At 35.0% G+C, this 13709-nt stretch overlaps 1 protein-coding gene across 1 annotated transcript in view; it reads left to right on the top strand.

Moving 5' to 3' along the window:
- The first annotated feature begins 5938 nt into the window (after nt 1-5938).
- The window catches only part of LOC120879479 (cadherin-10), a 112408-nt gene continuing 104637 nt past the window's right edge, over nt 5939-13709 (top strand). Inside the window, exon 1 of the mRNA XM_040262496.1 lies at nt 5939-6291. Coding sequence (XP_040118430.1) covers nt 6061-6291 — 231 coding nt within the window. The 5' untranslated portion in view covers nt 5939-6060. The remainder of the gene's footprint in view (nt 6292-13709) is intronic.

Genomic DNA, 13709 nt, shown 5'->3' with positions numbered 1-13709 from the left:
TAATTTTTTAAGTCTGTTCAGGCTATCTTTGTTTTTAGGATGGAGTGGTATTTTTTAAGCTCCTTCCTTGCTTATGAACTTAAAATGTCATTCTTTTTTAATCGCTTAGTAACATTCCATTGTGTGCATATAATACAATTTGTTCATCTATTCACCTGTGACATTGACTTTTCTCTAGCCTTTCCCTATGCACATTTTAGATGAATATCCTTTATTCCACTTGCATAAATGTCTAAATCTGCTTGTCTTACTGGTACTGTAACAACTCACAAACTGAATGACTTAAAATATTACAGATTTATCTATTAGATCTCTAGAGGTCAAAAGGGCTTCCCAGTGGCTCAGTAGTAAAGAATCTGCCTGCCAATGCAGAAGACATGCACTTGATCCCTGGATAGGAGAGATCCCCTGGAGAAGGAAATGGCAACCCACTCCATTATTCTTGCCTGGAGAATTCCATGGATAGAGGGGATTGGCGGGCTACAGTTCACAGGGTCACAAAGGAGCTGGACAAAACTTAGCAGCTGAACAGCAAGAGGTCAAAAGTCTAAAATCAAGATTTCTGACTGGGTGAAGGGGAAGATGATGCTCCAGGGGAGTATCCATTGTTTGGCTTCTTAACCTTCCAGGGTGGCCTGTAATCCTTAGCTACTGCACTCTTACTTGGGACACTCTAACCTCCAGCATCTGTGATCATCTCTTTTACTGACTGATCCTCCTGCCTTGATTACCTTGTATGTGTGTGTTCAGTTGCTTAGTCATGTCCACAGTCGTGTTCAACTCTCGCAACCGCATGAACTGTAGCCCGTCAGGCTCCTCTGTCTATGGAATGTTTCCAGGCAAGAATAATGGAGCAGGTTGTCATTTCCTACTGCAGTGTATCTTCCTGACCTAGGGATTGAAACTGTGTCCCTTAAATCTCCTGAATTGGCAGGCAGATTCTTTAGCACTGCACCACCTAGGAAACACCTGTGATCATATTGAAAGAAAATGAAAGTGCTAGTCACTCAGTCGTGTCACAAAGTGACTCTTTGTGACCCCGTGAACTGTAGCCCCAACAAGCTCCTCTGCCCATGGGATTTCCCAGGCGAGAATACTGGAGTGGGCTGCCATTCCCTTCTCCAGGGGATCTTCCCAACCCAGGGACTGAACCCAAGTCTCCTGCATTACAGGCAGTTTCTTTACTGTCTGAGCCACCACTGATTTTGTCTAAATGATCCAGGATAATTTCCTAGATCCCCAATATTTTCAGTGAATCATATCTCTAAAATTTCCTTACCCTGTAAAGTAGCATATATATAGATCCATATTTTAGAATTCAGGATATAAACATCTTTGAGGGGCCATTTTTCAACTTACTACACTGTTTCAAAGAGTTTATCTTATTTGACAATCCCATCAAAGGTGTAAAAGAGTTCTCATTCCTCCACATCCTCACTGACATATGCTTGTCATCAGTCATTTTAGTTTACATTTCTCAAATGATGAATGATGTTGAATATCTTTTCATATATTTTTTGCCCTCTGTCTTCTTAGATGAAGTGTCAATTCAAATCTTCTTCCAATTTTTATTGGGTTTTGTGTTTTTTGATGGTTGATTTTGAGAACTCTTTATATATCTGGATACAAGTCTATAATCAGATGATTTACAATCTGTTATCATATACTCATGCCAGACTAGGATGTGTCTGTATTTCTGCTTAACAATGTCCAAACTCATCAAGTTGTATACAATGAATATTTCAGCTCTTTGTATTTCAATCTCACCTAAAAAAAGTGGTTAAAAACAAAAATGTGATAAAGTGATAGCATGAAAAAAATGAAAATACTCGGGTTATATTTGACAAAGGTGGACAAAGCTTATGTACTGAAATCTGCAAAACATGGCTGAGAGATACATATAGTGTTCATAGTTCAGGAGAGTCAATGTCGTTATGATGTTCATTTTTCTCAAATTTATCTATAGATTCAATGCAATCTCCATTAATATCCCCACAGATTTTTATATATAAAATGCAAGGTAACTATAAAATTTAATGGAAAATGCAAGAAGTTCTATAATATCCAAAAAAAAGAAAATTAAAAAACTAAAGTTGGAGGACTAAGATTATTTGATTTCCAGACTTACTAATTATAGTGATTAAGACAGTGCTCTATGGGTATAAAGACGAACAAACAAGCAAATATATATGAGTCCAAAAATATATAAACACACATAGATATACAACTGATTTTTGACAAAGTGACAAAAGCAATTCAGTGGAGAAAGGATGCACTTTTCAGCAAATGGTGCTAGAAAAATTGGATATTCATAAGCAAAACATCAAACTGCAGTCCATATCTTGAGCCATATACAAAGTTTGATTCAAACTGGACCATACATGCTAAGAACTTAAACTATAAAACTTCTAAAAGAAAATACAAGAGAAAATGTTTTGACCTTAAAGTTATGCAAAAATTTTTAGATGAGACCAAAAGCACAATCTATTAATGAAATAAATTCATATATCTAATTAGTCATGGTTAAATGTATTTTTATTTAAGCTTGTCATTGCTTGAGATGGTTTTATCAAATACATTTATGGAAAATATATTTAAATATATTTTATTTATTTTCAGTTCACTTCAGTCACTCAGTTGTGTCCGACTCTTTGCTACCCCATGAATTGCAGCATGCCAGGCCTCCCTGTCCATCATTAACTCCCGGAGTTCACTCAAACTCAATGTCCATCAAGTCAGTGATGCCATTCAGCTATCTCATCCTCTGTTGTCCCCTTCTCCTCCTGCCCTCAATCCCTCCCAGCATCAGAGTCTTTTCCAATGAGTCAACTCTTCTCATGAGGTGGCCAAAGTACTGGAGTTTCAGCTTTAGCATCATTCCTTCCAAAGAACACCCAGGCCTGATCTCCTTCAGAATGGACTGGATGAATCTCCTTGCAGTCCAAGGGACTCTCAAGAGTCTTCTCCAACACCACAGTTCAAAAGCATGAACTCTTCAGTGCTCAGCTTTCTTCACAGTCCAACTCTCACACATCTTAAATCAGTATTAAAATTCATTTAACTATATATTTTTCAGAAAATATTTTATGAAATAATAGAAACTAAAATAATAAGTGAAGTCGCTCAGTCGTGTCCGACTCTTTGCGACCCCGTGGACTGCAGTCCACCAGGCTCCTCCGTCCATGAGATTCTCCAGGCAAGAATACCAGAATGGGTTGCCATTTCCTTCTCCAGGGGATCTTCCCGACCCAGGAATCGAACCCAGGTCTCCCACATTGCAGGCAGACACTTTAACCTCTGAGCCACAAGGGAAGCCCCCAAAACAAAAATGGTATATATATGTATATATATATATATATCTCCAATTGTTTACTAACAACTTTTAAAAATGCAATGTCCTCATCCTCCTTCCTAAAAATATTGATAATTAAGCTTCTAAACCAATAAGTAAAGTTATATTGTATTGAAAATAATCAATATAGCAAGTGCTAGCAAATAGTTTTAAATTTAAAAAAAAGAGTTGAAATGAGAATCTTGCTTCAATAAGTTTTAAAGCTTTCATAGAAGATAAAAGAAAGCCTCAATTATACAAACTCTCCTCTAACTCTTAGGAACAGTACAAATTTCTGGAGAATACTGTCTAGAGTGTTCTGATGCATTTAAAAGGTCAAATATCATTTTGGTAAATGTTCCTATTACTTAGAATCCAATCAATCTGAGTTTCTGTAAAGTCAGTACTTTGTGATATAAAACCATTTTATGCATCAGATAATTTCTTTTCTCCCAAATATAGCATTACGTGACAGATTTTAATACAGGTTATATCTGTCATGTTGAATGCTTCATGTGCTGTAGAGAGTTCCACAGTCATTTAATACACTCTGGAGAAATACTGCTTCATCATTAATCTTACTTCTGAAGCATATTTACATTAACCTTTAAATCATCTGAATAGTAAAACAAACACACAAATAAGTAAATATATTGCTTAAAAATCTTTGTGAATGAAACCATACATGTAAATGCTGGAGCACTTTAGAATACATTGTCATATTAAAGAAATGAAACTCAATCCTCTTGGTCCTCCAACCACTTTTTATAACATTTTTGGTCTCCCAACCACTTTTTGTTGTATTTTATCATATCCTGAAATAAAATGCATACCTAACTGAAAATAAAAAGAAAATAGGAAATTTTAAATAAAAATAGCCTAAGAATAATATAAACAAAGAATAAAAGTAATTATGATTTGAAAATATTATTTTCATACATAAATATTTGGGCTTAACTTTATAGAGGAGTTAATGATGCTGAGATGTTTGAAACAATTTATAATTCATGCATTCATTCAATCAGATTGTTTAATGAACATCTACCATATACAAGATTCTGTTCTAGGTACTGTGAAAACAATAGCAAAGAGAAGAGGAAAGTTCCTTTTTTACATGGGATGATGTCAGGCAGAATATGTGCACAATAAATAATAAATAAAACACATGTATATTGAGATCTAGAAAATATTAGGGGAGGTTTCAAGAAAGATCCAAAGGAAGCAGGGACTCTACCTATGTGGATAACTACATGGAAAAACATTCCAGTTGGAGAGAAAAAGTAAAGAGGTCCTGGTTGAAGAGAGGGGTATATGAGATATATTGCAGGCTGAAGCAAGAGGGACACTTTGGCTGGAAAAGAGTCAATTTTGAGTAGTGACCTGAGGGACTGAAGTATAGCATGAGGTCAGAGAGGAGACCAGCAGTTATGAAAAGGAGTACTCAATTGTAGGTCTTTGTGAGATGCTGGGTTTTAATCAAAACAAGGTGCAAAGCCATCAGAGTGTTTTGTGCAAAGTTACACGATCTGATTTACATTGTAGTGGGATTACCTGAAGGACTTCTTGGGTAGCTCAAATGGTAAAACAAACGGTAAAGAATCTGCCTGAAATGCAGGAGACTTGGGTTCGATCCCTGGGTTGAGAAGATCCCTTGGTTAAAGGAATGGCAGTCCACTCCAGTATTCTTGCCTGGAGAATAACATGGACAGAGGAGCCTGGTGGGCTACAGTCCATTCGTTCACACACAGTCAGACATGACTGAATAAGTAACACACACACACACACACACACACACACAGGATTTACCGGAGATACACTGCTGAGAAAAAATAATTGCAGTGGAGAGCAGTGAGAAGGCTGGGGCATCATGGAATTTCAGATTAGCATAGGGGCAAGTCTGTGGTGATACATTGTGCAAATGTATCAAAGCTGGAACTTTCAGCATGATTAAATCCTTATACACAGTAGTGTAAATTATGTCACATGTTGATTTACTGTAATTGTGATTTTTATTGTCTGCTCTAGGAAGCTCTATTTGTTTCACAGATCTACCTAAGAGAGGAGAGAAGAAAAGTCTTCAGCTGAAGACACTCAGATTTTTTTTATTTTGGCTTTACTTTTGTCTTTGAGGTGGATGAAAATTGAAGAAATTGTGCTCCTGTTTAAAAAAAATTATTTAAATATCATTGCATTGTATGATAAGTGCCTATTTCCTGTAGTTATTAAAATCACTATTTTGTTTTCAAAATTTTAATTTATGTTAAATTACTCTGGGAAAGTTGACATGTAAAATTAACGACATCTCCACTCTATACAAGGGTTATAATTCCTAAAAACTAGTAAAGTTCCAAAAGGAAAAATTAATAATAAGGCTTAATATGTCCTTTCTTTGGAATTTGTTTGAAATTATTTGCAATCATCTATTCTTATAGACATCTTACTAGACAAGTCATGTCTCCAAAACTAGCAATTACTCTATGTAAGAGAGGGAAGGTAAATATTTTGGTTGCTATCATTAATTAATCTTTGTCACAAATTTAAAGTGACAGGTAACATTCATAATGTTGTTAACTGACTTTTTTTTATTTGTTTGTTTGTTTGAAGCTTTTGGAAACATGTCCAAAACATTGATGAAATGTTGGAAACCAGTTGAAATATAGTAAAATTCGACCGAATAAAATAAGACTGCTTTTTCTTCATCCACGTTGGAAATTGTCAAGAAGTGAACTATGACAATATATCAATTTTTGCTACTATTTCTACTCTGGGTATGCCTGCCACATTTCTGTTCTCCAGAGATAATGTTCAGAAGGACTCCTGTGCCTCAGAAAAGAATTTTAGGTGCACGTGTACCAAGGAGTGATGGCAAAATACTTCATCGTCAAAAGCGTGGTTGGATGTGGAATCAATTTTTCTTACTGGAGGAATATACAGGATCTGATTACCAATATGTCGGCAAGGTAAGTCTGTATTGAAATTGCAAATATTTACATTCTTATATATATTATATATATATATCATAAGGAATACTTGAACTTTATAAAAATTACCATTCTTACAAATTTTATTCTTTAAACATTCCTAAAGCAATATTTGATTATGGAATACAAATTATAATTTTAAAACTATGTAATGAATATGGAATGATAAATATAGGAGTTCGCTTACTAGAATTAATTCTGCCTACTACCTCGTGAATTAGAGGTAACAAAATTGCAATTTCAAAATTTGTATTTAAAAATCAATGATTGGAAGAAAACTATATGTCAGTCTCGTCACTTAAATTGACAAGGCATGAATATTACACATATAGTCTCATTGCTGTTGACTTTAGTGAGGAAGAAAAGATGTATTTAGAAGTTCTTTGATATTTTGCAGAATGAGAAAGCAAATGTCATTAGAAACATGACCTAAGGCCAAAAAAATGCTTACTTATAAGAAAATGTATTCCAAATATTAATGTTACTTATTTTTCTAAAGTCCTACCACAGGTACATTTATGTAAGGGAGAAACAAATGGAAAAAGTAGTTTTCTAATCAGGATATGATCATATGAGGAGATTTCATGCTGTTCAGTTATAAAAGTTTGGGAAGAAAATGATCTGTGGTTAGGAATGGAAGGATACATGTGACAAAAGTAATGATGAGTGTTTTTATACACTGGGTTGTATTAATTTCAGTTTTCTTTCTTGGCACTATCTGAATCTAATCAAAATTAGGTAATTTCTTAAAGAAAGAATTCTTTTAATAATGTTATTATTTTTATGGACAGTTTATGAAGCTATGTTATAAGGAAAAAAAAGTTAAACACACAAAAGGCAAATAGATATAATCACATGTTCTTATCGCTCAAGCGAAGACTATAAAATTATGATAGCTCCATGATTGTGTCAGCAGTTATTGCATCAACCTAATTAAAATCATGCTTGAAGTTTTTGTCTTCTAAGAAAAAGAATTTGAGAAAATATACATTCATTGATTTTTAAACATTTTGGTATGTTTTTTCATGTTCCAGTTATTTCAATCCTTTTAAAATTTCTGGCAATATAAGAATGATGGCATTAAAGGTTAAGTGTCATATTGACTGCAAGGAGAAAAACAGAAATGGCAACCCAAGCAATTTTACCAGAAAGCAAGCAGTAGTGGACTTATCACGGGTGTCATTGGATCAGATGCCTGAGATCAGAAGGTGAAGGCAAATTTTATGGTTGCTGCAATAGGCAACTTTCAGTTTATGAAACCAAACACATGAAAATATAATAACTGAAATTTGATCTGTATAAATTATAAATGGTTTCATTTGGTTCTTCCTAGACATAGCAGCTATTTGCATAGATTTTCCTTCATCTAGTCCTTAATGAGTAATAAATGTTGCTAAATTGATTATTATTGCATTATGTGCTCTTGTGATAGTCAAGCTACTTTATGTGCTTTCATTTGTACTCTCTCCAAAAAATATCAATAACTTGAAATCAAGAACTTCATATCTCCTTTTCTAACTCTTAGATTTTAATATTTAGCTGATTGGATTAACCTGAGTTGTATTGGACTGAATTCTCAGAGTGGTGGTCTGGTACCACTTAGCTCTTTCGTGGGAAACACTAATGTAGAATTTACATTCCTATGGGGTATTAAAGCCGGTAAATACTTAAAATACATATGCATTTTGATAAACAACTCAAGTGCTGCTTCCATAGTCTGCTCTATAAAAGCAAGTCAGAAAACTCTTTAATAAGTAGAGTCATAAGGAAGTTAAAGAATGTGCTCACTAGTTTCTTCTATGTGTTCTGAGCTACCAGATCAACAGAAATAAATATATTCGATGCTGTAACTCTGACTTTACTTCTGATATTCAGAGCATCTGTTATTTAGCTTATATTTCAAGTCCATTTTGTATTTCTATCATTTATTCATGTAGTGACCTACAAGTATGTATGCTTGGTCTCAGTCCTGTCTGATTCCTGCAAGCCCATAGAGTGTAGCCTGCCAGACTCCCCCATCCATGGGCTTTTCCAGGGAAGAATACTGGAGTGGGTGGCCATTTCCCTCTCCAGAGGATCTTCCCGACCCAGAAATTGAACCCAGGTCTCCTGCATTTTAGGTGGATTCTCTAATGACTGAGCTACGAGGGAAGCCCAACCTGTGAGATATCTATCTTTAAATTTCCCTTGTCTATAGTATATATGTGTATTATATATACTTTATATATATATAATATATATATATTATATCACCTTATATAATATAATATATATAGTATATGTGTGTATTATCATTGAATGTTTATATTGCATTACTTACTTATATAAAGATCTTATTTTAGAGATAAACATATCAATGTGTGTATGCAAAAAAGAAAACATGCAATATAGAACATTATGTGCATTTTAATGAATATAATAGGGGCTAAGATATATTCTTTTCATGAGATATAAGTTTTTTTTGAAATTTCCTGGATAGTCTTTCCAACATTACTTATAATAAATGTATTACATATTCATTCTTTCAGAAATTCTGGTTCTAGTTTTTACTTTGTTTAAAGTAAATATGTGATATTGATGCTAAGTGATTCAACGAATAGTTTAGTTTAGAAGTAGAAGTTATAATTGTCCCAAATACTAGACACATGGGAAGACAATGACAGACACTCCATTGTTGTTGCAAACATAGTGGGAGCTCTGAGTAGAGCCAATGAAGAGACTTACAATGGGGAATTGAGGACAAAACTGAAAAGCACATGCATAAACAGGGGGAACCTTTAAATACTGAGCAGCAAATGTGAGAAAATGAGAAAGTGAAAGTCGCTCAATAGTGTCTGACTCTTTGAGACCCCATGGACTATGCAGTCCCTGGAATTCTCCAGTCAAAATACTGGAGTGGGAAGCCTTTCCCTTCTCCAGGGATCAAACCCAGGTCTCCTGAATTGCAGGGAAATTCTTTACCAGCTGAGTCACAAGGGAAGCCTGTAAAACAGCCAATAGATCCTGTAAAAAAATGGATGGCAAGTAATTTCTTAGATAAAAAACTCATTACTGCTTACAGAATTAAAGCAAGAGAAAGAACCCCTTGTCCTTATTGGGTTAAAGCAGAAGAAAGCTTAGGAAAAACATGTAACTGCCAGTCTAAACACTCATATATATCCTTGCTACTGCCACTATTTTTCTCTCTCAGTGCTTAAATCAGTTAACTTCTTCTGGCCTTCATTTTCTCATCTATTGTATGATCATATCAGTGGTTTTGCCTTATGTATAAATGTATATTTATATTTATATATTTACCACTGAGCCACCAGGGTAGCCTATAATGTACATTATATATACATCAGTTCAGTTCAGTTCAGTTCAGTCGCTCAGTCCTGTCCGACTCTTTGCAACCCCATGAATTGCAGCATGCCAGGCCTCCCTGTCCATCAACAACTCCCAGAGTTCACTCACACTCACGTCCATCGAGTCGGTGATGCCATCCAGCCATCTCATCCTCGGTCGTCCCCTTCTCCTGCCCCCAATCCCTCCCAGCATCAGAGTCTTTTCCAATGAGTCAACTCTTCGCATGAGGTGGCCAAAGTATTGAGTTTCAGCTTTAGCATCATTCCTTCCAAAGAACACCCAGGGCTAATCTCCTTTAGAATGGACTGGTTGGATCTCCTTGCAGTCCAAGGGACTCTCAAGAGTCTTCTCCAACACCACAGTTCAAAAGCATCAATTCTTCCGCATTCAGCTTTCTTCACAATCCAAATCTCACATCCATACAAGATCACTGGGAAAACCATAGCCTTGACTAGACAGACCTTAATTGTCAAAGTAATGTCTCTGTTTTTGAGTGTGCTATCTAGGTTGGTCATAACTTTTGTTCCCAGGAGTAAGCGTCTTTTAATTTCATGGCTGCAGTCACCATCTGCAGTGATCTTGGAGCCCCAAAAAATAAAGTCTGACACTGTTTCCACTGTTTCCCTATCTATTTCCCATGAAGTGATGGGACCAGATGCCATGATCTTCGTTTTCTGAATGTTGAGCTTTAAGCCAAATTTTTCACTCTCCTATGTATATATAATGTACATATTATATTAATGTACAACATTATAGGCTACCCTGGTGCCTCAGTGAGAATCTGCCTGCTAATGCAGGAGATGCAGGTTCAATCCCTGGGTCTGGAAGATCCCCTGCAGAAGGAAATGGCAACTCTAGTGTTCTTGCCTGGGAAATACTATGTACAGATGACCCTGGTGGGCTACAGTCCATGGAATCACAAGAGTTGGATAGAACTTAGCAACTAAACAACAACACATGTACATTATATTTTTAATTTTATATGATTACATTATAAATATGAAGTATATAAGCATTTAAAAGCCCATTTATTAAGAAAAAATAAAAAGAATAAGAAGAAATAAAGGAAGACAGAAAAAGAAGAAGAAAGCCAGTGGCGGAATTGCCACTGCCATGGCTTTTATTAAGAAACTAGCTAAACCCATGATGAACTCAAAGCATTTCTTTGTTCACCTCTCAATAAGCAAAAAAATATTTTCCTCTAAATAATTTAATCAAATGTATTCTAAACCAAAATACATTTCTCATAAGTTTTTTTTTTCCTTTTTCAGTGAAATAATCACAATATTGACCTTTAAGATGAGATAGTGTCTGCTAACCTTTCTTTACCTTCCAAAACAAGGGTTTTAGAACTTGAACTTCAAATATCTAGTTTGCTCTATGCTGCTTTCATATCTCAACTTCCTATGAACATTTTTAAATTCCCCAATTTAAGATTTGAGAAACATTGTGTTTATCAACTATTTTTATTAGTTTAATTTTTTTTATACATAGCTTATCACAGATTTCCGTTGCCTGTTTCAGTTGCTCTTAATAATTTCAAATTTCTAGGCTTCCAAAAATTCAAATAAATAATGACATTAAGCTAGATATGCTTGAATTTACTTTGAGCTGTAATAAACACCCAGTTCTAAGTGAACTACTAATTCTATACTGTCCAAATTTTGCACAGTATATAATAATGATTCTGAAGTTGAGAAAAACATGTTAAAAATAGATTTTTAATCAAAAGCAGAGAATGAGAAAGATTCTCAAACACTAAAAACTTAATAACATAATTGAGCAACAATAAATCTGATTCTGAGTCAGCATAGTATCAATAAAATAATTCATTCTAGGAAGTAAAAACATAATAATTTTAATAAATAATTAGGGCAACTGTCTTAACTTATTGACTTAATGTAAAAACACACCATCTGGACACATGAAAGAGATTCTTGGGGCCTCCAAGTGATTCAGATCTGATAGTCTCATTGATGTCATCATTCTCTAAATATAAAATACATTTAACACATAGATTCTTTTTTTTTCCCCAGTGATAGATTATTATTATTGTTATTATTATTATTATTATTGAACTATAGTTGATTTACAATGTTGTGTTAGATTCAGGTGTTTAGCAAAGTGAATATATATATACGTGCACATATATATTCTTTTTCAGATTCTTTTCCCTTATAGGTTATTATAAAATATTGGTGTGTGTCCTACATCTCCTACATAGAAACCGCACAGACCCCAAAAGCCTGAAACGCAGCAATATTTGGCACTTGCTGTTTTGTCTGAGGCTTTTGGGATTTGTGCTCTGTCTGAGATGAAAAGAGTCTCATAACTTTTTGTTATCCTGACTTAATTTGAGATTTGCATTACACTAATCTATGCTACTAAATGACGAGCCTGGAGAGGCAAGTTATTTTTATTTGTCTGTTTATTTCTTTGGAAGGGGCTTTTAATGTGCAGCAGTTTATAATTAAGTTATTACTGGAAATTTCTAGAAGAAAAGTCTTCCAAAATCTGGAAAAAAAAAAGTGTTATTCATAAGAGAATCACCCAACTTTAAACATTCACAAAGTCAGAAAGTACCAACTGCATTCACCAAATTAGATTGAATGTGTTTTGTCCTTAATAATATGGGTACAATCAAATCAAACCTAGTTGCAACCAGAGAAGGACTAGTTGGAACTAAGGTAGAAGAGACTGTGCTGACCTCCCCACTGCAATCTTCCTATGGAGGAAGAAGTTCTCAGGTGAACTTGTGGAAGAACTTTATATCGGAGTTTAGAGAGTTAGAAGCACTCACTTTGACATTTTAAAAACTGTGATGTTGAGGCCAAAAGTTCCCAGGTGATTTTTCTTTTTCTTTTTTTTTTTCTTTTTTTTAAATACAAGCATGATGAAGAGAACCTACATAACACACACACACATTTAGCTGTTCCATACATATAGGCTTGCTTTAGTGCTGAGATGGGAGAAGGAACGGTCTTGTGATAGAGTTATTTTCTATCTGAACCCTAGTAATGAACACCATAAAAGGATTGAGCACAAAACAAATTAATACAGTGAGTGATTTTAGTTGGAAAATATCCTGGAAGAAAATAAATCAGAATGACTTGATAGACATCAACAGAAAATCCTTTAGATTAAATGATTAATGAAAACCTTCCTGATGAGATTTGGATTTTTGAGGTGAATATAGATGTCCCTGGGTTGGGAAGATCCCCTGGAGAAGGAAATGGCAACCCACTCCAGTATTCTTGCCTGGGAATCCCATGGAGGGAAGAGCCTGGTAGGCTACACTCCACGGGGTCTCAAAGAGTAGGACATGACTGAGCTACTTCACTTTCACTTTCACGTAGACATTATTTCCTTAACATAGGTAAGGGGAATTTGCTCAATCATGCCTGGCTCTCTGTGACCCCCATGGGCTGTAACCTACCAGGCTCCTCTGTCCATGGAATTTTCCAGGCAAGAGTACTGGAGTGGGTTGCCATTTTCTTCTCCAAGGGATTTTCCCAACCCAGGGATCAAACCCAGGTCTCCTGCGTTGTAGGCAGACACTTTATCATCTGAGCCACCAGGGAGTTTAATATAGGTAAAGACCACAATAAAAAAAAGATGAACCTGAATTAGAATTTATAAAGACTCTACTAATCCTCAAGTATTTTTAAATAAAGATATGTCCTGCAAAACCCTGATACTGTTTTCCAGGCAGACCACCTTTGGTTTTTCATTTTCAGAATTCATCCAATGTCATTATCTCTCAATATTTCAGCTAGAAGTTACATTGGAAAATTATGATCACATCCTTAAAGCTCACTATAACATTTTAACAAAGTAGTTAAATTCAGGAAGATCTTAAGCTATGTTCCAGATATGCGTGGTAGAAGTTCAAAACCACCCATAAGTGGTTTAAAGATGAGAGGCTGTAAAATAGAATGTGCACCTAAAATTTTGTAAGCTTTTTTGGGAAGCCATACTAATTCATGTTAACTCATAAGTGATCAGGTAACACTGATTTAAGCATTTTATGTATTAATGTTATAGCATGTTAT

The sequence above is a fragment of the Oryx dammah genome, unplaced genomic scaffold, assembly GCF_014754425.2.
Source record: "Oryx dammah isolate SB20612 unplaced genomic scaffold, SCBI_Odam_1.1 HiC_scaffold_20, whole genome shotgun sequence".
NCBI classification, from domain to species: Eukaryota; Metazoa; Chordata; class Mammalia; order Artiodactyla; family Bovidae; genus Oryx; species Oryx dammah.
The sequence above is the reverse complement of the archived record's forward strand: the minus strand, read 5'-3'. Positions and strand labels throughout refer to the sequence as shown.